General features: G+C 38.9%; 1 protein-coding gene and 1 pseudogene across 1 annotated transcript; one reads left to right on the top strand and one right to left on the bottom strand.

The window, feature by feature from the left end:
- Positions 1 to 229: 229 nt before the first annotated feature.
- On the bottom strand, positions 230 to 3,922 carry LOC138335408 (uncharacterized). Its single transcript, XM_069284478.1, has 3 exons — positions 3,592 to 3,922; positions 2,854 to 2,965; positions 230 to 1,988 (listed from the first exon to the last, which is right to left on the bottom strand). Exons 1-3 carry the CDS (start codon positions 3,803 to 3,805, stop codon positions 812 to 814), a joined length of 1,503 nt encoding a protein of 500 aa, XP_069140579.1. The 5' UTR covers positions 3,806 to 3,922; the 3' UTR covers positions 230 to 811.
- Positions 3,923 to 9,435: 5,513 nt separating this feature from the next.
- On the top strand, positions 9,436 to 22,930 carry LOC138334594 (uncharacterized; annotated as a pseudogene).
- Positions 22,931 to 25,948: the final 3,018 nt, after the last annotated feature.

Raw genomic sequence — 25,948 nt, 5'->3', positions numbered from 1 at the left:
TAAAATACATGCATATGACCAACCAAAGTAAAATCCAATGTACAAAAGTAAATGATTATTATCAATATTTGTTATAACCAATTAAATGTGAAGTTTGTCATGATGGCAATAAAATTGAAAATTTGACTCAATTCAAAAAGGAAATTGAATTTGAAATTTCATGTAGGTAACAAGGTTCCACTGTAAGCAAGTGATAAATTCATGCAAGAAAATAAGTCATAAATCATAATAAATGCACTAAATTTATTTTCATAAAATATTGGTATTAAAAATACCTCTAAATAAAAAATATAAACACTTGAACCAGATACATATATATAATCATGCTATCTTTGGTAACAACGGGTATGACCCAGCACTATCTGACAACCTTACAACAGTGAAATAGGAAAATAATTTAAATTTGTTTAAAATATTTGGTTTTTGTATGTGTCTAAAAATCTATAACAACAATTGTTGAGCTGACCTAAGTTCCTAAAGGCTATACATTTATACACATTTTTTGCACAAGTAGAACATAATGGCTTTAAAATGAATTTGACATACACATTTACTATCTCACCAAGATAAACCAAACTAGTTTTGGTTGTATTTTCGGGCAATTTGAAATGAGGCCTCAAAAAGGGGAGGGGCCTTGAATACAGTAGCTAGCTATAGGTGACTTTATGAAATTAATTAATTGAACAGGGACACTTTCATTTGCTAGTAACAATTACTAACAAACTCACATATTACATGAATGTCACTATCTTTTAGTTTGATTCAAATGCACTGTAATCTATGACAATCAATAATGAGTGTGATGGCAATATCAATTAAATGGTATCACAGAAGCACACAAATTTGTCAAAGCACAGCAAACTGTTACAATCTTATCTATCAATGGCACTTCATCTTCATCATTTTGCATATAATCCATTGGTAATGTTCCCTTTAGAATTGTATATTTATTCCTAACAAGTCCAATAACTCTTTCCACATGTATTCGGACATGCGCAATCTTCCTAGTTTCCTGTACCTCAAGAGGAGACAACTGTTTCCTTCCTTTTGTGAAAGCCGGAATTTTCACTTCAGCGCACTGTAGACCTACACTTTCTGCAATATCAAACCCTCGATCAGCCAACACTAAATCACCTGGCAATAAACGATCAAGTAGGTCACAACTTTCGGTAATCATTTTGTCACTGGCACGTCCACCCCAGGCTGAAGATAAATATGACACAACTCCTTGTGGTGTGATGCCAATAAGTAGTTTGATAGTGTTGTGGTGTTTGTAATTTGACCATGTTTCTGCACGCGCCAGGAGGTCTGATGGTCTTTCTGTAAAAATCTCAAAACAGTCAATAATAACAGCAACTTTAAGCCCAAAGTTCTTCCTAAATTCCATTGGCATAGTTGACCTCAATTGTTCCCTGTCAGGCCACATAATCATGTCTTTCATTCTACAATACATAACATTTATAACATGACCAAAAGTTCTTGACACTGTTGACGCAGAAACACCAAATCTGTATGCCAGGTCTTGAGTGTTCAGGCCCAAACGCAACTTCATTAGCACCATAAGTACCTTCTGAAAGTTTGCCAAAACACTTCTGCCATTACCACTGATGTAAGGATCCAGTAAGTGGAACAATCCAACCAAAGTGATGTACCTTGGAAGACCAGTGTAGTACTTCACCTTCTCATCATTGTCTTTCAGAGACTCTAGTGTCAAGGATTGGTCTTGAATTTTCTGGCGAAGGTTCATGTTCTCTGTGGTGAGATTCTGATGGTCCTCTCTTATCTGCTGAACATTCACGTTATGTTTCTCTGATCTTTGCTCCAGTTTCCCTTGTAAATGGAAAGTACACACCTTTCTGGCTTTTTCATCATCTGCATGAGAATCTTCAAATTGTCTCACACTAAAAACAGGATCCGCCAAATCCAAGAGAGTTTCAGCTGCAGAGTACCTCGCCCTCTTGTTCTGTCGATCTGCAGCTCTTGAATATCTGTAAACATACAATTAATTATACCAACACATGACAGCAAGTTAACTTCGAAAATCATTTAAGATTAAAATTTTGAATCAATAATGATAGTCATGAAAATTTTATTATAAAATCATACGATAAATCCAAATAGTCTACACAACAGCTAGTACTGTTTATAATTTGAGACATGTTTATCTATACCAAGTAATTCAAAGTGTATGGCCAGCATTACAGATAATTAGAACACATTGACATATAGATTCTATATATCTACACGCACCTGATCATTATGTGAACATGAGTTTTCCAAGTCTCAAAAAATAAATTCAAGCGACCGCTCTTGAATTTGACTAATTTACCAGTATACATGTGAAATTATATATAAATTGAACTTTCTAAGACTGGGGTTTATATATATATATATATACATCCTCAATAATCAAGGGTGGTTTTTTTTGTATTTATTTTATTTTTCCAAGATTTTTCACATACAAACAACTTAAAACTTTCATTCCTAACACATATTAATGACATAATGCATGTATTTTGTTTTACATTGAGAAGTATTAAATTTGAAATAAATTAAAGTGTAAAAAACGAGTAGACTGCTATAAAGCTTAATTTGTATCCATTATAATACATTAGCATTTCCCTTTTAACATTACGCTCATAGGTTTTACTATAAATAGTAAATTTACTGAGGTTATTAGTGATCCATCAGTCGTTATAGTAACCCCTGGAATATCGAGGATGATATATGCAATCATTATTAATTGCATAAGCAATACATCATACAACATGTACAACATTTAAGGTCATGATAGGCTAATTGACAAATATAAATATAGGCATAAATATGTAAACCCATATAGGCCTATCATACCTTTCCAGTGATACCGGGGAAGAGGTGCTTGGTTTGTCGTCTCTAATCAGGCCAAGTTTAAGGGAAGGTGCCCAGTCAGGATGATTCTGATTGTACAAAGCAGTTGGTTTTCCTGAAGAACAATGCAAGAATACATTAAATTTGTCATTTGAAGATTAGCTAATTATCAATGAATTCAAGAAACACACATAACTTTTTAAACAAATATCATTAATATATATCTATGAACTGAATAAAGAATGTGATTATGAGCAAATTTTAATTTGGTTGTAAAGAAAAGGGAGGGCTAAACAATAAGAAAGTTTTAATTAACAAGCCACTCCCCTTACAGTATATTTAAATAGGCATAATTGACTACAGTCTTCTCACTGGATCTCCTAATCTAGGCTACATCAGCCGGTAGTAACTAGATTATATAGATCATATATCTTAAGCTATATATAGAGCCGATTCATCTGAAGAAATGATCACATACATCGATATTTCATATTTGTTTTTATGCTAATTATGTAAGACTGAATCTTAGGTAATGTTACAACACGCACTGATCTGTTTATCTGGGTCACACAGGGTACATTACGTTACAGGACCAAGTAGTCCTAGTGGTCTAGATCTAGTCTATAGAATATACATGAAATTTACGATTGAACAGTGTCTCAAACAAATATCGTAACATAAACTATTGGCTACCACTGTACCATGCACATTTAAAAAAAAAATCCTAGTGATTTGACATACCTTCCACGAAGTGATCGGAGCAAACTTTTGAATGTTTTGTTGGTGTCCAATCCTTCCTAGCGATCTTTGATATCCAAAGTCTGCGTCGCTCCGCTGACAAACGCTCTGTTTTCTCGCCCTGTGTCGTTAAAACCGCTGGTATTGCATGAAACGATCGTTTAACTTCCTTGGAATTCCGATTATGGCAGCCGTAGACAACACAAACATTCACCATGGTTGAATTGATACGCTATTCAGGTCATGTACCGATGAATATTCATAACAGCTATGTTGACCTACAAGATGGCGGCCAATGGAATTATGGGTACAGATGTGACGTCACGAGAAAACTACGAATACAAAGATTGCCGTTCAGAAGCGAAAATACAACCTAATCAAATAACAAGCGCCATTTCTTCCGTAAATAACCACAGGGATTGAAATTATTCCTCACTTTACTTAAAAAAATGTTGGGCCCTGCAGGGTAGGGCGTTAGAATTGTACCTGCTGCCCCTATTGCATGATCGTAAAAGGCGACTTAATTTAGGATCTTATCTTTTCTCTTCGTCCTAACTGACTTTATCTTTCCTAATGCCTCCCTTAGCACCGCCTCACTTTTGGCCTTGAGTTGAGCGTTCGCCCCTTTGAGGAAGGCTCTGGGTTCTGTCCCCTGACCTAGACACACCAAAGTCTATAAAAGTGATCGTTTCTGCTCCTGCTTAGCGCTCAGCATACAGTGTGAGGGACGACTGGTTCGCACATTGTCAGTATAATGTGACCGGGTGGGGTGTGTTGCTTGGTGTCTTCGGCGGCATGCTTCAGTTATATAGCACTATAAATAAGGCAACAGTTTCACTATACGAACATACCGCAGTCTCCCAAAACACGCATATATCACGTCACCACGCTACACACTTTATAAATTGAAGGCCGTCCTTACATGACCCTGGCTGTTTATAGGAGGTTGAAATAATCAAACAAACAAGTAAACCTTTTTGTACGTATGTTGCTTTCCTCAAGAATAAAATATCCGCCTTTACCTCCACTGAGATAGCCACTAATAGAGAATGCGCCGTGTTGCTCAATGGAAAACTTAATTTGATTAGGTGAAAGAATCTTACGTTTCAGATCTTAGAAGTCTGTATTTCCTGATAAGATGTCATATTCAAGCCGTAAAACAAAGCAGAAAACTTTGTTCTTGCTGCGACCATAACTTAACTGTTATTTCGGCGAAAAGCACTTCTGAACACAAACAACGCAAATACATAGTGAAGATGGCACCTATCATGATAAGAAACCTTGGATCTTCAATTTCTCTACACCATTAGTAAAAACCACTGAGTGTCGGTAGTTCATCCATTTCCATGCACAACTTGACATACGAATATACGAGTTCATCAGTAGACCCGTAAAGGAAAATTGATAAAATCTGCCAAGATTTATGGTGGTCTGTGGCTTTCTGGCAACAAAGTTGACCTTTTATGGAGTTGAAACCTAACTCTGATAGAGCTACATCCCAAAAGTGTTTAAAACAAGCTTTTGTTATGTTAATATCATAGCGTCCAAATCCTGGTTGTAAAAGAATATTTCACAATTCATCATGTTTTTGTATAAGCCGTGATCCTACAAGAAATTGAAATCCATCGCATCCTAGGATCGTCCATTTTCTGTTGCTGTTTGCAAGATTTCATGATTCAAGATTTTTTATTCACTCATGACAGCTGTACATATGCAACAAGAGGTCAAAAGGAACAAAAATAATAATAATAAAATAAAAATAAACAGGGAAATCATAGATGGACACAGTCATCAATAGACAAATTTAGATACATTGAAACTAACAATTGTATATATTTCCTTATATACATGTAGTTTAAAGAAGCTTAATTACTCTCTGAATAAAACTACTTACTTTACTTAATAGAGCTGTATTAGGGCCACTATATAATTTAAATTATCTTGTACGTAAAAGTTAGTATCTTGTACGTACAAGATAGTATCTTGTACGTACAAGTTAGTATTTTATATGTACAAGTTAGTATCTTGTACGTACAAGTTAGTATCTTGTACGTACAAGTTGGTATCTTGTACGTACGAGCTAGTATCTTGTATGTACAAGTTAGTATCTTGTACGTACGAGCTAGTATCTTGTATGTAGAACTTAGTATCTTGTACGTGCAAGATAGTATCTTGTACTTGATGATCATCATTTGGACAATAATTGATGTGTGTATATATGTGTAATAAACACAAAAAACACATGAAATAATTTGTTTTGCTTTTGTTGTCTGTGCAATCAGTAACTCGTTCGAATTAGCCCTGGCCGAGACACACCAATGTCTATAAAAGTGGTAGTTTCTGCTCCTGCTTAGCGCTCAGCAAAAAGGGAGTGGACGACTGGTTCGCCCGTTGTCAGTATAATGTGACCGGGTGGGGTGTGTTGCTTGGTGTCTTCGGCGGCATGCTTCAGTGATATAGCACTATAAAAAGGGCAACAGTTCCACTATACAAGAAGACACAACACTAATATACCGCAGTCTCCCAAAACACGCACCTCGCACAACATACACGCAACACACCGCATACATGGGAGGCCGTCCTCACACGACCATAGCTGTTAATAGGACGTTAATAAATCAAACAAACAACCATTACAGTGATACTCTAACATGCCCTAACAGTAAATGCATATGGTCAACATTGTACAATAGTTTTACTTATTACAAATAAACCTGGCTGAGCAAGCTTAGGTGCTTGTCACCTGTCGAATCCCTTTATATGCCGAGACTGGTCACTGGTCAACTCGAACTAATGAACACAATCCAAATCCAATTATCTCATCTTAGCTCTATTCAAATTCAATTATCACACCAAGCTCCAAAATTTTGAATGTAAACCAACTATGATAATCTCCTATGTTTGAAATACAATATAAAAAGGGCAACAGTTCCACTATACAAGAAGACACAACATGAATATACCGCAGTCTCCAAAAACACGCACCTCGCACAACATACACACAATACACTGCATACATGGGAGGCCGTCCTTACATGACCATAACTGTTAATAGGACGTTAATTAATCAAACAAACAAACAATTTATACTGAAATATCTGAACAAATGTTTGAAGTATAAAAATTACTATTTTTAGCTCACCTGACACATATATAGACAACTCTCTTACACGAAGACGTGCAACGTACCTTCAATATATTGTTGTGCCGCTCGCAGTCAACACCACAGACCCTGTAAATAATAGTTATGCAAACCGCACTAATGAGACTGTCGATCAGATATGTTCCATTAGCCAATCGTTTGACTATCGGGTCGGAGAATGGCCCACGCTATTTTAAACATTTATATCATTCACACCATACCACCTATTCATACATATATGTATCATACACGATCCATCCCTGTTCATATATATATATGATAAATTTAAAGATGTTCCACCGCCGACAAAGCATAAATGATATTCATCAGTTGAACAATTATTATTGTTTGATCAAGTTTATATATATGTCTAATTAACACAAAATATAATATAAAATAATCTATTTCGCCTTTGGTGCATGCGCAATCAGTACTTCCTTCCATATAGGATATAGTGACACGGATTTTTTTCGGGATGCAATTAATTATTTTTCATATTTTTAACTTAAAGTAAAATTAGAAGCTCAAATTTTTCAATGGTGGTAATGGCGTAAAGTAAGTAACTTTTGTAACTGAAGAAAAATACGAAATCGTCTGCTCCTGTTTTTGATAGTGAAAAAATACCAGTTATCAGCGGTGGAGCATCTTTAAAGAAAAATCCTTACGGACGAAATCTATAAGAAATAAAAACAATAATGACTGACTAGTGAGCGCTTTCGCCCCATTCACACGTTTTTTGTTACCGAAGGGTTGTAAAAATGGCCCTGATGTTCATGCCTCAAGCTAATAAGGAGTTTAGTAGCCTCTATAGTCCAATTGAATTTTTCTTAACTGATAGATAGAAACACTGTCAAATTGCACATAAAAATATATCACATTGTACATGTATAATATATTTACTGTCGAAGCGGGATTACTTCGAAAGGCAGCGGTGTATTACTTCCTCTTTATGTAGATAGCCTAGCTACCTGTGTATTTGTGAGTAATGAAGCGGCTGATTTATTCTGGGAGTGTAGCGCTTGTTTTATTGGTCGACGCATTTGATCAACACGCCTATACTACTATGTCAGTTTTCCCGCGCATAGTTTACATATCACACATGGACGATTTCATTGAAAGTATTGATCCTTGCCTTTTAACTTATAAGGAGGAGTTGTTAATGCGTTCCGTAACCAGTATGGAGACACTATAAGTACCTTCAACCACGGGAGATGAATGAAATGCAAATACCAGATGTATACAAACGGCTAATAACTGATAGAGTGATCAGTTTGCAATCGCCGGAAACCAGATCCGTCATGAAAAAATACCAGTCCTTTCTGTTCCACGGTCCGGTCATTTGAGAAAAGTAAGAAAGAAAACGTTTTTTCATCCCCTCTGACTTAAGCGACGACGTCAACGTCAATGATCACAGTGACTAGCCAGCCCCTAAGAAAGTTTTCAATTCGTCAAAATTAGGAAACGAGTCGGTGATGAACGCTGATACATATGTGCCGGAGAAAAATTTAGGATTTGTTGAACAAATGATCGGAAAGCTGACGGCGACACAGAAAACGTTTGCAATAGAACTCACGCAGAAAAGGGAGGAATCGGACATGAAATAGAAGCCATCTGTGTTAACTTGTGTTCGTCCGTTCCGCCAAGTCCCAGCGCCTACAGATCAATGTAGACACAGGTATTTTTGTGTGTGTGTGTTTTTTTTTTTTTATTGAATAACGATATCTATCTAAAAAGAAAGAACTGTATTTTTACACTTTTGGTATCTGCTTAAACCACGAGGTTTAACAGATATATGTTCGCCTCATTAATGCTACATTTTATGTTCTAGTGGTTTTTTTTTGGTTAAGATTATTTAAGCCTAAAGCATGATTTTTCTTTGACGGACCATGCCATTTAAAGTTTTCTGATAGTTCATAGAGCCTATACTTTTGGCCTTGAGTTGAGCGTTCGCCCCTGTGAGGAAGGTTCAGGGTTCTGTCCCCTGGCCGAGACACACCAAAGTCTATGAAAGTGGTAGTTTCTGCTCCTGCTTAGCGCACAGCATATATGGAGTGGGACGACCGGTCCGCCCGTTGTCAGTATAATGTGACCGGATGTGGTGTGTTTATGAATATACTGCAGTCTCCCTAAACATACACGCAACACACCGCATAGATGGGAGGCCGTCCTTACATGACCATTACTGTCAATAGGAGGTTCATTAATCAAACAAACAAACCCATCTGGCGGAATAGTCTCTTGGCTTTGTCAGTCCTGGTTGCGAAGATCTCCCAGGGATACTCTGGAGCACAATTGCTACCGTCACGGCTACTTCCTCAGGGCCTGTAACTGGTCACCTGAGCAGCATCCTGTTAACCTCCATCCCGTTGGACATTTCCCGACAGTGGAGAACAGAAAATGGCTGTTCATCACCTTTCGAAGGTGGACAACCTGATCATGCCAGTCTCTCATTGGCTCGCAGTGGTCCAATCCGACCTTTCCACCGTACCAATACGTTCTTGTGCAACCAGCGTCGTAACCCTGTCTCCATTTCCTGGATGGTTCTGAACCGATGCTTGGAACCACAATATTCTGAGGCAGGTCTAAAGACGCTCAGCATTGGTATAGGTGTTTGGCTCTTAGAACGATGGGCATGATCCTATAGGATTCAATTACTCCCCCCTTTCAACTTCTGTTCCGCTAGTAATGGCGCTGAAGCTAGACCCATGACCTTCAATGTTCTGTCTAGACGGAAGTGCAGCGAGGCAACATCTCGCGAGGTGCTGGAAACATTTCAATCCCTTAGTCCATCTCTTCAGGGTTCATCCTTGCAGCCACCAGTAGCAGTGCTTTCAACTGAAGCAGAACGGCAACTGAGTTGAGGGGCTCAAGCTGGAATTTTTGCTGGAATAGGCTGGTCCAAATGTCGACAAATGACCACCATGGTTTCCCCCTGGAGTTTGTACAATTATCAGCAGCTGTAAGCAGACGCTGCATACGCACAAACCACTGGAGATCCTTAGAACAGGGGCGTAAAAAGAGCCATATGATCACCAATCTGATTGTAATACAGATCCTTATAACCACTCCGTTCAATATAGGATCTGACAATATCCCATATGGGGTCACGTTCGGATGACCTTTTACCACGTGTACTGCAGATCAAATTCATGTTATACCCATTTATACGTCAATTGTTAACGCCATTTCGTCCCAGTAAGCATATACATTGAGCATTGTTGTGCACTACGGGCGAGATGACTACGTACACGAAAATAATTTGGACAGCGTTTTCAAACTAGTTCGTCCCCAGTCAAGATTCTGGCAGTGCCAATTTGATTGGCCATTTCCAAAGGTCATCCTGACGTGACCCCTAATGGGATTTTGTCAGATCCTCATTTCAAACGGTAGTTTGAGTTTTACGGCCCATCGATAACTAAGGTCATTTAGGGCCAAACTACAAGTCAGACATTAATATCAGGATAAAAGATCAGGGTAAGAAAAGGCAAGTAAGGACTAAAACACAGATTGTAAACGTTTATTTGATAAAAAAAGGTTTGCATGGGATAAAATAGTTTTGGCTTAAACACATGAGAGAAAACTCGTGCACAATGTTGATGAAATGTTGAGTTGATACGATGATATGATGAGAAAACGTTCATATTTTGTTTAAAATACCGATTTCTTTGAGATAATTAAAAATACGATTATGTCTCACGACATGGAACAAAGTGAACATGTCGGAGACAGTATTTATCTCGTATGTGTTTAAAATCAATACAATGCAATCTCTCGGCTCCGAACTGGACACACATATTTTACACATTCCTATCTATTGAGAGGGGAGGATCCTCCTACATGCCATGCATGTGATTCTCCTCTCACAGTGGAGCATGTTTTATTGCATTATATTGATTTTAAAAACATACGATATTTCAACGATATTTATCAAAATACTAAACAATGACGTGGAATTTGTAAATATTTTATGTTATATGTTTCATAAGAAATGTAGAACAATACATTCATGCCATATTTTGCTTCTTGGTTATGTAAAATAATTAGCCTGAGTGAATTGTCCCTTTAAATGACTATCTTGTCATGTGCTAATAATCAGATGACCATTAAGGCCCATGGGCCTCTGTTTTTTCCATTTTTATTTAGATAAAATGTTTTCATATATCATTTAGGTATAAAGTTGTTTAGAGCACATCACTCGTAAGCAAATGTATGTTAACAAGGAGCCGCAAAGCTTGGCATTATCCCCCGCGCCCAGTTGTGTATGAAAGCTCAAACATAAAATGAAAGGTTCCCATTAGCAAAAGGCACAACTAGAGCACTAGCCTAACATGTACAGAAAGTTTCGTGTAGCCAAGTTGAATGGTTTTCGATTATAGCCCGGAAAAGAAAGGAAACTTTAATAATATGGGTTTTTTTTAATAAATTTCCATGGTAACAGAAAAAGTATTGAAAATGGAAGGTTCCCATTAGAAAAAGGCACAACTAGAGCACTAGCCTAACATGTACAGAAAGTTTCGTGTAGCCAAGTTGAATGGTTTTCGAGTTATAGCCCGGAATAGAAAGGAAACTTTAATAATATGGTATTTTTGAATAAGTTTCCATGGTAACAGAAAAAGTATCGAAAATGAAAGGTTCCCATTAGCAAAAGGCACAACTAGAGCACTAGCCTAACATGTACAGAAAGTTTCATGTAGCCAAGTTGAACGGTTTTCGAGTTATAGCCCGGAATAGAAAGGAAACTTTAATAATATGGTATTTTTTAATAAGTTTCCATGGTAACAGAAAAAGTATTGAAAATGGAAGGTTCCCATTAGAAAAAGGCACAACTAGAGCACTAGCCTAACATGTACAGAAAGTTTCGTGTAGCCAAGTTGAACGGTTTTCGAGTTATAGCCCGGAATAGAAAGGAAACTTTAATAATATGGTATTTTTGAATAAGTTTCCATGGTAACAGAAAAAGTATCGAAAATGAAAGGTTCCCATTAGCAAAAGGCACAACTAGAGCACTAGCCTAACATGTACAGAAAGTTTCGTGTAGCCAAGTTGAACGGTTTAGGAGTTATAGCCCGGAAACGATACTCGGACGGACGGACGGACGGACGGACGGACGGACGGACGCACGGACGGACAGAGCCCAAATCAATATCCCCCGCAAACGCGTTTCGCGGGGGATAATAACACAAAGAACGATGGTCCTAGGACGTCACTTCTACTATTTACATGGAATTCGATGGTCATAGAACGTCACCCTGAGGAACATTTTGAAATGAACCCTAAATTGATATTAATTCGGTTGTGACGCAACAGCCATATTATTAAGTAAAGGGCATTTAAGTACGGTCTCGTGTGTTTGCAGCGAATTGTGACTCGTTTTGTGTTTTAACTGCATATCGTCTGAACATTTATCACAGGGGCGAGCGCTCAGGACATACAGTGTGTATTTGTATTTTACTGAGTTATATACCTTCAATACTGAAGATAGTATTCAGGAGTAGCAGTAGTGGCTGGATTTAGTCACATTTTTGGAGGTGTTTGTTTGTTTGTTTGTTTGATTTATTTACGTCCTATTAACAGCTATGGTCATGTAAGGACGGCCTCCCATGTATGCGGTGTGTTGCGTGTCTGTTGTGCGAGGTGAGTGTACTGGGAGACTGCGGTATATTCGTGTTGTGTCTTCTTGTATAGTGGAACTTTTGCCCTTTTTATAGTGCTATATCACTGAAGCATGCCGCCGAAGACACCAAGCAACACACTCCACCCGGTCACATTATACTGACAACGGGCGAACCAGTCGTCCCACTCCCTGTATGCTGAACGCTAAGCAGGAGCAGAAACTACCACTTTTATAGACTTTGGTGTGTCTCGGCCAGGGGACAGAACCCAGAGCCTTCCTCACAGGGGCGAACGCTCAACTCAAGGCCAAAAGTGAGGCGGTGCCAAGTTTTGGAGGTGTAAGCGAAAGTCGTCCACATCCACAGAGGTCATACAGATGAGGTGTAAGCGAAAGTCGTCCACATCCACAGAGGTCATACAGATAAGTTGTATGTTAAGAATACAAAGAAAAAAACCAGCATTGAGCGTTTTAATATATTTTTAATTGTTTTTGAATCAGGTGTAAATGTCCTTTTTTATGAGTAAATGAAAGTAGATAAATATGTTTATCATTACTCGAGGTTTCTCAGGTTCGTGTATTCCTGAGGAGTGTAGGTGTCCTTGCTCGGATTAAAAGGCGGTCAACTTCGGTACCATTAAATCATCCCACAAATGCCCATTCCTCATTATCCATTCAATAAGGAAGTTGATTTGGATTGGTCTTACGTACCAGGAAATCAACCCCTGGCAATTTATTAATTTGACCAATTTGACCATGCCAATTATACATGTAGTTGTGGTTTTTTTTCAGAGACATCCGTCGATTGTTTCTAGACAATATTCTCCCCTTCTGTTGCCTTTCTTTATCTATGATAAGTTTTTAACCTGTACCAGTCCAATTTGATTGTATTTTATCATTTGATCTGCCTGCCTGTGGTTTGCATTACTGACCACACTTACTGGTGATAGCGTCACTTCAAAACACTCCTTATATTTCTCTGTGATGTGTTGTTTTTTCCCCTTAACTATTGTAGTTGCAATGGGTGCTTCCCCTTGTCTGCTATTACATGAGTGTAAAGTGTAACAGGGAAGAGTAGTGTGCCGCCATCCGGGCTCGAATCCGGAACCCTTGACTTACTGGTCTAACGCTCACTCAACTGTGCTAAAGGGAAATTTACCTTAGTCGGTAGCTAGAAGGCGACCGTATTGCTATATACAAGTAAAACCTGCTACACTTCTCCCCCCTTTCAAACTTGATCGCTCCCGAACACAGACCAACCAGGTTTCTATCTAAAACAAAGTCTCTCAATCTCGTATAGGTTTCACTTGGGAGTGCTCTACAGCACTAAATGAAAAAGTGCACACCAAAGTCTATTTTATAGCAGTTAGGTGAAAAAAATAGACTTGTGTGTCTCGGCCAGGGGACAGAACCCACAGCATACCTCACGAGCGCTTAACAGATGGCGAATTTTGTTTATTTGATTAACAGTTCCACTATACAAGAAGACACATCACGAAAATACCGCAGTCTCCCAAAACACGCACCTCTCGCTTCACACATGCTGCCCATTGCATATATGGGAGGCCGTCCTTACATGACTATGACTGTTGATAGGGCGTTAATTAATCAAACAAACAAATTCTTGAAGAAATGCAAGTTACTCAGTCTAAGTCACGTTCGACTTTTGAAATTCTTGGCGTTTCTTTTCATCATCAATGGCATCCAAATTACTTAGACCTGCCTGTACCAGGTCTGCATTGGGCTTGTAGGAAATGTCGTCCTGCTTCGACCGTTCATCTGGCGTACAAAATATTTGCATATTTTTTATTTCCTTGTGGGCAAACCATTGCTAGCCATGTGATGAAGGAAGTCTGTCATATTTCTTTCGCATGCAAGAGATAAAATAACGAAATCCATGTCTAGTGCCTTTCCGCTGACACTGGTATGGCTACTGCTCTTCCTGAGATATTCTTTTTCTTGAATAAGGCGCCTATTAAAAATGAATAAATTATTTAAATACTTTGATTTAGCACGTTAGTTGAGTGATGTTGACAAAAAGAGAAATGTATTCGTTGATGTATTTCAAATAATAACTATATGCGTCACAAACGGTTTATATTTAAGGTTTATAACGGAAGTGTATTACCGAATATTTTGATTGTCTCTGATTTCTCTGGATATGATCAAATGGTATATATAATCTTTATCGTATTCCTCATAGAACATAGGGACTGCCTCGTATTTCTGCGAATTGATACAGAATAATAATATTTGCATTTCTAGACATATCAGCTGTTTAAATGTACAGGCGCTGAGGTATCCCTCACCATAAAGGCGTCATCGGGAAGCGTCTTAATACAAAAGTGCCAATATGGCACTACTTCCGACAGAAACCTACAATGAACACTTGCAGTTTATTGAAATTGGTGGAGCATCTTCAGTAGTTGGATCATATATCATTCGTTTATATCTAATATGTACCAGTAAATTCCAAAATGATTTATTAATCTTTATTTAAGGATACAACATGAAAACGAGGCTCAAAATACTGGACCTGGATTTCCCTCCCCCCAGCATCAGCCTTCTCCTTTTAAAGAGTGCTCCACTCAAACAACACTGTGTTGGCTTGGTGGAGCTGTGAAAGATAATGGTATTTGCCGGATATGCGGAGAGAAAGTGCTGGAATGTAAAGCTCTTGCAAGTACTGGATCCATGCCCAGTGCGTAGGCTTAATGGCAAAAACCCAGGCACCATTATCAAATATGAAATACATATGTCCCCATCACCACAAAACCTCTTATTAAAATCTTTTCATTATTGCATTGATTCTACTTGCACTTGTTTCGGTATAAAAAAATAACCTTTTCCAGGCGGTCCAGGTTAAACGTTAGGACACGCATTGAGCCAAGTTCCCTTCGTCGGAACACCGGGAGGAACCATACGTTTAGTTGCCCTGCTCCTGGCTTCAAGGATGAAATCACCCCCTTCCCATTTGAATCATTACCCGAAACACTGTATGATTCTTGTGCCTCAATGAACCCACATACGGCTACCGGACATTCATTCGCTCCAACAAATCTCTCATAATGTCAACATGTAGAATGGCATCTCCAGACCAAAAAGCAGCGGTGCAAAATTCAGTTTGCCAGCAGTTATTGAGATATTGCGTCTAACACAAGCTCTAAATACATGGAGTGCGAGAACATAAGTAAATATTGCTTCTCGCTTGAAAATGAAATTTGGAAGGGATTGTGAATGACACCAATGGTAGTAGCCACCTAACGTTGGTTGGAAATTGCCTTCATTGCGTACTTTGCAATACCCAGCCACTAGCTTTTCACTCATACCATGAAGAAAGATCTGTACAATTTGCCAGCTTTATGATGATCTTTACACTATATAAGTAAACACAACATGAACAGTCTCCCAAAACACGCACCTCGCACAACATACACGCAACACGCTGCATGCATGGAAGGCCGTCCTTACATGACCATTGCTGTTAATAGGACGTTAATAAATCAAACAAACTTTAAGTAAAATAAAATAATTTCATCAATAATACACAAAACAGAAAAAAAAAATCAGTTTATTGAAATTTTCGGAAATTGCATTCGCATTACTGAATCTCTCATAGATGTGTCCATGTATAATGACATTAGTAAAGGTTTGCGTAAAAAATAAAGGTTTCCGTAACATTATTTAGCAATGTTAAATGTATACCTGATGCGCTTTCACATGCAGCCAGAGTTTTTGCAACGCATTTCGAAATTGAATATATATCGGATTATTATCTTTTCTCTTCTTCCTGACTGTCTTCTTAAGTCGATAATAGTGGTAGTTTCTGCTCCTGCTTAATGCTCAGCATACAGGGGGTGGGACGACTGGTTCGTCCGTTGTCAGTATAATTTGATTGGGTGGGGTGTGTTGCTTGGTGTCTTCGACGGCATACTTCAGTGATATAGAACTATAAAAAGGGCAACAGTTCTACTATACAAGACACAACACGAACATACAGCAGTCTCTAAAAACACTCACCTCGCACTTCACACTGCATACATGGAAGGACGTCCTTGCATGACCGTGGCTGTTAATAAGACGTTAAAATAATCAAACAAACAAAACCATTTATAACATTACAAGACGTCAATACATCTAATTACAGTAGTAAATGATTCCAAGTATGTCTGATTTTTGTATGACTTGGAATGACTATCTAATTTTACGGATCTGCTAATACGGTTTCCAATTGCCAAGGCCAATTGCTCTATTTAGTCCATACTAAAGATGTTCTCACTCCCAATTAGCACACAGGGAGTGGGACGACTGGTTCGCCCGTTGTCAGTATAATGTGACCGGTTGGGGTGTATTGCTTGGTGTCTTCGGCTGCATACGTCAGTGATATAGCACTATAAAAAGGGCAACAGTTCCACTATACAAGAAGACACAACATGAATATACCGCAGCCTCCCAAAACACGCACCTCGCACAACATACACGCGAAACACCGCATACATGGGAGGCCGTCCTTACATGACCATAGCTGTTAATAGGACGTTAATTAAACAAACAAACAAACACAAAATGGGTCCCACCGTGGTCACGCATTTTGAAGAAATATCTATTGAAAATTAGTAAAAAAATTGTATCTTTTGATTAAAACATTACATCCATCCAATGATATTTCAATTAAGCTGAATTGGTGTCTTTAATGAATAACAACTACTTACATACCTTAGTATGTCGTTAACATATCCCTGATGTGATATAGGTGGTCCCGGAAGTTGTTTTCCAGGTAACTTCCGTTAGAGATATCATATATATCTGGTGTACATTCAAGCCGTGGTATTTGATTTTTGGCTAAATAAATGTCTTTATTGAATTAAAAACGGTTGCATTTCTTACTATACGATGTTGTGAACATATTAGTGATATATTTGGGTGCTAGACGTGGTCCCAGAAGTGGTAACTTCCGAAGGGATATCATATAGATCTGGTGTATATTAATATTAATAACAACATACTTTATTCAAATATAATTACATAGTGAGCTTAGTAGCTCGTCTCGTCTTACACATGGTCAAGATAAATATAAAATATACAATGTAAAGAAATATCTATATTCATTCATGAAAGATGTCTCTCAAATAAAGAGGATATAAAATACATCTATAGGTTATTCCATAAAAAACCCTTTGCTGCTTTATTAAAAGATAAAGCGAGGTGCTATTTCTTACGTGGTCGAATAACATCAAGTCACATTTAACATTCTGGTAGCAGCGATTTGATGGGCCAAATTCCAAAGGTCACCTGGACATGACCCCTAATGGGATGTTGGCAGATCCTCTTATCAAACGCAGTGATATTAAGGATCTGTATTTTAGTAAGATCGAAAAAGTCACTTGGTAACATTCTTCTTTGTAATGTTGCCGCAGACTGTGATTTTTGTTGAGCGCTCGCCCCTGGGTTCTATCCCATGGCCGAGACACACCAAAGTCTATATAAGTGTTAGTTTCTGCTCCTGCTTAACGCTCAGTTAATTAATCAAACAAACTGTGACACAGTAATCCATATGGGGGTTAATAAAACAATTAAAATCAAGGTTTTCAAGGTACTAAAACGTGGAGACTTCATAAAATGTTTTTGGCGAAAAAAGAAGGATGTTGATCAAAGATGTTTAAAACGAAAATCGAAGATCATGTAGAATAAATTGATACACTGGTTATAAACAATATATGCCTGCAGGTAGGGCGTTAGAATTATACCTGCTGCCCCTATTGCATGATCGTAAGAGGCGACTAAATTTAGGATCTTGTCTTTTCATTCTTCCTAAATTACTTTATTCGTCCTAACGTTTCCCTTGACACTAGCTCAGTTTTGGTCTTTAATGGGGCGCTAGCCCCTGTGAGGAAGGCTCTGGGTTCTGTTCCCTGGCCGAAACACACAAAAGTCCATAAAATTGATAATTTAGTTACTTTTAATTCCTGCTTAGCGCTCAGCATAACATGATTTGGACGACTGGTTCGCCCGTTGTCAGTATAATGTAACCGGGTGGGTTGTGTTGCTTTGTGTCTTCGGTGGCATGCTTTAAGTGATATAATATTGACAATACACCAAGCTCCTATGCAAGTACGTATATGTACTTGTAGAGCAGGTAAGTGTATACAAATCCAATAATATCACATATACGATGTAGATATCTAAAGAAATTATCAAGGGCAACATTGCAGTCGGACACGACGTAATTATGGAAAGGGGTCCCGTTGCGCTCTGATGCTGTCATTGTTATTGTACAGTTACATTGTTATTCTCGCCATAGCATACATGTGTGTACGATAACACAGGAATTTGTAAGAAATATTTCGTGGAATGATGCATGGTAGCATCTTTTATCAAATATGACTTTATTTGTGAAAATTCGTAAGAAACCATATAAATACACATGCGATAGCGAGTCGTCTGCCAGTACTATTCAGATTATTACTAACCCGAAAATCAGGGCCCTCATCACGCCTGATTTTCGCAATCCACTCCCTCTTGGCATCTTTATGTTTTAGAAGCAGGTGGAAAGTTAAGTTCAGGTGTATCCTGCTGTCTTCGCTGCAATGAGGAACGCAGCAATGAAAATTGGTATTCAGTTTCCTCTCGCTGTCTACAACAGTTCCGTCACCTGGCCAGGACGTACAAAAGTCTGTAAAAGTGGAAGTTCCTGTTTCGCCCGTTGTCAGTATAACATGACCGGGTGGGGTGTGTTGCTCCAAAATACCAGAAGGAAGCCGATCTTTAAGCTGTCCATCTTTAATATCTGAAGCAGGATAAAGAATTGTTGACGACATCCATTTTTTTTATCTCGCCTAGGCCCCAAGAATTCAGAAGCTGGTCTTATAAGTCTTAACAACAGGGGGCTTTGATCTTTGCCCTGCAGGTAGGGCGTTAGAATTGTACCTGCTGCCCCTATTGCATAATCGTAAAAGGCGACTAAATTTAGGATCTTATCTTTTCTCTTCTTCCTAACTGACTTTATCTTTCCTAATGCCTCTCTTGGCACTGCCAAGAAAAATACTTAATCGTCTGCTCCTTTCTTGGATAGTGAAAAAATACCATTTGTCAGCGGTAGAGCATCTTTAAATGAAAACAAATAACATTTATCCTTATTTGTAAGGCCAGAAAAAACGGCAATAGTTGGGAGACCAGTGTAAAACCGTGTCAACCCATTATTCCCTTGAATTAAATTGAAACTGCATATGCTTTTAGCGACATCTTGTAAGTCATGGACCTGTACCTTTAATTTTCAGTGTTCTTCCAGCAGGGGATCAGGATTACATTGACTGCCTAATCAAATACAAAGTAATTAGCATTTTTGGGATTAAGCGTGTTCTGCAATTTTATGTAATGTGCATATCCAGACAATCACAATATTTAATTAAGATAATACATGTACAAAAATGTATATATATCCAGAACTTCATCTAAAGTATGAGTAGAATGAGACGACTGGTTCGTCCGTTGTCTGTATAATGTGACCGGATGTGTTGCTTGGTGTCTTCGGCGGCATGCTTCAGTGTTTTAATTCTTTCTTTCTTAAATGAGGATTGCACACAGCCCTAGGGCCACTAGATGCTGTCCTCGACACATATGACAATACAATATATACATAACAATACATTAGAATAACGCACACACTCTCACTCACACAAACATTCCATGACAAAGAGAGGGAGAAAGAAATCGAGAAGAGACAGGCGAAGGAGGGGAAGAGAGTGATGCAGAGGGGAGGGGGGTTGGAGTGTAAAGAAAAAACTATCTAGAATCTTTTGGAGTCGATAATATATTCGAAAACGGAATCAAAAATAATTTTGTTTGACGAATCGGTAAGAACAATGTAATAAAATTTTGACAAAGATATCAGGTATGAGATTAATGATAAGGTCAGGGTTTGTGTGATTAATTAACGTCCTATTAACAGCTATGGTCATGTAAGGACGGCCTCCCATGTATGCTGTGTTGCGTGTATGTTGTTTCGAGGTGCGTGTTTTAGGAGACTGCGGTATATTCATGTTGTGTCTTCTTGTATAGTGGAACTGTTGCCCGTTTTATAGTGCTGTATCACTGAAGCATGATGCCGAAGACACCAAGCAACACACCCCACCCTGTCACATTATACTGACAACGGGCGAACCAGTCGCGGAGCCAGCTCTTTACAAGTATTTTGAAATAATTTTGTACGTGGGATTATAAATCTAGGACATAATAAATAGAAGTGTTTTTCATCCTCAGGAGAGTCTACACAGAAATCACAATACATTTACTGTATTTATTTGTAAGAAAATATATGTTTGTTCAGGGCACTGAGGCCCATTCTTAATCTACAATGATTGATTTTACCTTTTCCATGTCCATGCGTATTTAGTGGATTTAGTTTTGATAGTGCTTGTGAAAAAGAGTTAAGAGTGGGTTTATTCCTTATGTGTTCGGGAAGATTGTTCCAGTCTTTTAATAGTTTTTGGAAAGAAAGATTGGTGATAGAATGTTTTTGAAAGGAGCTGGAGGTAGAGTATTAGAATTTCTGAAATTGTAGCTTGGAGTGCGATGTATAAGAGTGGGCAGAGCGACTTTATATATGGAGGAGCGAGATCATGTTTAATTTTAAATAACATTTTAAGTCTAAAATACTTCCTTCTATCACTTAGTAACTCCCAGCCAAGCTCAGTTAAAAGCTTTGTATATTTTGTTACCTTATACCCCCGTACTGATTACAGCAGCCCGTCGCTAATTTCAATACCTGCTGCCCATGCTATTGCATGATCGTAAAAGTATACAACCAAATTCCAGGATAGGATCTTTTATCTTTTCTCCTAACTGACTTTATCTTTCCTAATGCCTCCCTTGGCACAGCCTCACTTTTGGCCTTGAGTTGAGCGTTCGCCCCTGTGAGGAAGGCTCTGGGTTCTGTCCCCTGGCCGAGACACACCAAAGTCTATAAAAGTGGTAGTTTCTGCTCCTGCTTAGCGTTCAGCATACAGGGAGTGGGACGACTGGTTCGCCCGTTGTCAGTATAATGTGACCGGGTGGGGTGTGTTGCTTGGTGTCTTCGGCGGCATGCTTCAGTGATATAGCACTATAAAAAGTGCAACAGTTCCACTATACAAGAAGACACAACACAAACATATCGCAGTCTCCCAGTACACTCACCTCGCACAACATACACGCATCACACCGCATACATGGGAGGCCGTCCTTACATGACCATAGCTGTTAATAGGACGTTAATAAATCAAACAAACAAACAAATCGCTGGACACTTTCAATAAGGTCGGATTCATGCTGATTGCAGTTATCAAATAGTATACAACCATATTCCAGGATAGATCTTGCCATATAATTATATAGCTTTTCAAGACCGAAAGCTGTGAAACGGCACATATAACTTTAAGTAGATTTCCTTTAATACCAATATTCTCTAATTTATATATAAGAGCTTCATACCATACCTTATCACATGCTTTGGAAACGTCTAAAAAGAGGGAACATATATCTTTTCCGTCATCAATGATTTGTAAATTTTGTGAGTAATCTTTAATAATTGGTTAATTGTAGAATCGTTTTTTTTTCCAAACCAGAATTCTTTTCCGTAGCCTTCCGGCTTTCGGGGGTAAGGTAGCATTTCCGTTTCAATGCACAACAACCTCGATTTGAAGATTAAAATATGCAAATAAGCTAGCCTACATAAGCACGCTCACGCACGACGAAAGCATCTTTTCGTTTCGAACACGCGAGGGTACTACCCATTTTCAAACAAGTTCGTAGCCACTATAGTGAATTTTATTGAAGCACACGGGCCTTTTTTTCTGTATTTTGTTACCGAAACCGCGTTGTTATGGCATGACACGTTTTTATTTTTTGTTTTCTATTTTTTCGGGATTTGGTCATTTGATAATAAGCTGGAGCTTGAGGGGCCCGGCATTAATGTTGGGGCTAACGTCACAGTTTGCAGCAAAACTGCAACTTCACCGGACTGGGCCCAAGACTCGGCTTCAGTCAAAAAGGGTTATGAAACTGAAAGTGAAATCGACGCAGTCGGAGAATGTTCTGAGAAAAAAAATAGAAAGGCTAGTGATAAGAAACTAGACTCGGTGTTGTCTGCTATAGCAGTTGACGAAAGTTGTAGCCCAGAAAAGTTTGGACAAGAATGTGCGAGACGTTCACTAGATCTGACATGGCGGTCTCCAGAGTAGAGGCTTTGACAATTTATCTTTGTTTAAATAAGGAGTCAGAGGAAGATGTTGATTTATTAAGAGGCCGAGGAAGACGAGGTCTTTCAATTAGCCGATATCTATGAAAAATTCAAGTTAGGACCAGCTCTTTCGTCGAAAGTAGCGAAAAGCATTACTACCGCTGTCAGGACTAGGGCGGACGTGAGTAAGTTGAACGAACTATACAAAATTCCGGAAAATATTGAGGCACTGTTGCCACCACATACCAACCACTCGGTGTGGAATTTTATTTGGGCCAACGCCCAGACTTGTGATAGAGCTTTACAAGATTTTCAAAGACTCTTAGGTCATGCTATGGTCCCTTTTCTGACTTTAGTAGAACTCTATGACTAGTAGCGATTTAAAGGATTTACCTCTATTTCCCCTATTTGGCCCCGCCCCCCCCCCCCCCCTCCAGCCCCTGGGGGATCAGAGCCAAAATTTATATAAGTTCTGTTCCACTTCCCCAAAATATGTTTGTGGCCAAATTTGGTTACAATCCATGCAGAACTCTAGGACAAGTAGCGATTTAAAGAATTTACCTCTATTTCCCCTATTGGGCCCCGCCCCTCCTGCCCCCGGGGGTCAGAGCCAAAATTTATACAAGTTCTGTTCCCCCTCCCCCAAGGATGTTTGTGGCCAAATTTGGTTACAATTCATGCAGAACTCTATGACAAGTAGCAATTTAAAGGAAATGTTGACGGACAGACGGACGCCGCGCCATGACATAAGCTCACCGGCCCTTTGGGCCAGGTGTGCTAAAAAACCTGTCATGCCCCGTGGGGGCGAGGAGGCTACAGAGGGTCCCAGTCTCACAGAGGGAACTCCAGGTTTCACAGAAGGGGGAGAAAACAGTTCAAGGCAACCCCAGCAACGATACCAACCAGGGGGACGGCCAATACAGCCAATCAGTAGTGCTACGCTACAGGTGAGTGATACAGGCCCTTCGGGTAGAATTGCCGAATTCATTGAAAAATGGCGAGTTATTACATCTGATGAGTGGGTTCTGAACGCAGTTCAGGGTTACCACATAAAGCTTGTTGGCGATAAATGGCCAGTTCAAACTTTTGTGCCCAAATCCATTTCTTTTTCTGAGACAGAACAATTATTGATAGACAGTGAGGTTTCTGGTTAGATTAATAAAGGGGCAATAATTGCATATGAATATGAGAATGGTGAATTTTTGTCCAATATTTTCTTGGTTAAGAAGAAAAATGGTAAGGTTCGCCCGGTCATTAATTTACGAGGTCTAAATGATTATGTGGCATACGAGCATTTTAAACGAGAAACACTGGACATAGTCTTGCAGGCAGTTCAAAGATTTGATTATTTCACCACAGTAGATTTGACTAATGCATATTTTAGTATCCCTATTGCTGACAAATTTTGGAAATTATTACGGTTTGAATGGCGTGGCTCGTTATACGAGTTTCATGCTTTTCCTTTTGGTTTGGCATGTGCCCCGAGAGTGTTTGCAAAAATTTTGAAACCAGTGTATAGTTACCTTCGTAGTAGAGCAATATCAGTTTTTTACTATATTGATGATTCACTAACGAGGGCCACTGAGAAAAAGAAATGTGGTATGGACTCTAGAGTTTTAATTGATTTGCTCATTAGTCTGGGCTTTTAGGTCAATATAGAGAAGTCTATTACAGTACCCACACAAGCCATTTGTCATTTGGGTTATATCATTTATTCAATCCAATTCAAAGTGTTTTTACCAGAAGACAAAGTTGACAAAATTTTAGGGAGGTGTCAACAGGTGCTATCAATTGATAATGTTTCTATAAGGCTGCTCGCCTCTCTCATTGAATTTATATTACCTCATCATTTAATGCCATTCCTTTGGCAGAGGTTACTTTGGTGGCAGCAGACAGAATTCTAGCTCAAGTCCAATGGTAAACCTAATAAGGCAACCCTAACCCTGATATATTATATTTTGACCAACCGATTCCTAACTGAAGGTGGTTGTGTAGCTGGTGCTAGTCACCAGAGGATGGTAAATGGTTAATCGGTACTTACAGGAAAAACTACAGAACACACGTCAATTTATCTTGAGTTTGAAAGCTATTCAATTATCTCCTGCATGCTTTCCTGTAAAGGAGTGTGTCGTCCATTTCATATTATGGTTCAGAGCGATAATACTACTGCAAGTGCGCTTACATTAACAGAAAAATGGCGTAGGGTTAGACACTGAAGGGTAAACTGAAGACTAATTAGCTCTAAATGACACTGGTTGAGGTTGTCATGTAGGCGTGACATCTTTTGTCTCCGCGCTCCATAACAGTTAAATTTACCTGGTGTTGCGTAATGTTCAACGGGCTGATGTCGGCCTTATGTCCGGTAATTTGTCTAGTATGAATGTGAAACCTAGTGGGGTGTGTTGCTTGGTGTCTTCGGCGGCATGCTTCAGTGATATAGCACTATAAAAAGGGCAACACAGTTCCACTATACAAAAGAAGACAACAACATGAATATACCACAGTAAATCCCAAAACACGCACCTCGCACATCAAACACGCAACACACCGCATGCATGGGATGCCGTCCTTACATGACCATAGCTTTTTATAAAGACGTTTTATTAAAACAAACAGCAAATGTAGCATCCTAGTCTACCAATGGGATTGGCTTTCACGTTTAAAACAAGCAACAGTTTAATTATGGAATCCCAATAACATAATAAGCTGAATAGATAAGAAACCACTCAACTTGTAATTTCTCATTGGTATTGCAACGTGCTCTAATCTTCTTTAATATTAAAACCCTCTTGTATGCACGCAGGGCTTTAGAATTTTACCTGCTGCCCCTATTGCATGATCGTAAAAGGCGACTAAATTTAGGATCTTTTTCTTTTCTCTTTCTAACTATGTTTCCACTAATGCCTCCAGTGACACCGCCTCATTTTTGAGCGTTCGCCCCTGTGAGGAAGTCTCTGGGTTTTGTTCCCTGGTCGAGACACATCAAAGTCTAAAATAGTGGTAGTTTCTGCTCCTGCTTAGCGCTCAATTTACGGGGAGTGGGATGACTGGATTCGCCCATTAATATATTGGACCGGGTGGGGTGCGTTGCTTGGTGTCTTCGGCGGCATGTTTCAGTGATATAGCACTATAAAAAGGGGTAAACTCCACTATACAAAAAGGTATAACATGAATATACAGCAGTCTCCCAAAACACTCACCTCGCACTAGGATATGCATACACGCATCACACCGCAAACATGGGAGGAGGCCGTCCTTACATGACCATAGCTGTTAATAGGACGTTAATGAAATCAACAAACAAAAAAACTAGGACATAATAAATAGAAATGTTTTTCATCCTCAGGAGAGTTCACACAGAATCACAATATGTTTACTGTATTTATTTGGT

This window comes from Argopecten irradians, chromosome 11, assembly GCF_041381155.1.
Source record: "Argopecten irradians isolate NY chromosome 11, Ai_NY, whole genome shotgun sequence".
NCBI classification, from domain to species: Eukaryota; Metazoa; Mollusca; class Bivalvia; order Pectinida; family Pectinidae; genus Argopecten; species Argopecten irradians.
Note: the sequence above shows the minus strand (reverse complement) of the source record. Positions and strands in the feature narration are given on the sequence as shown.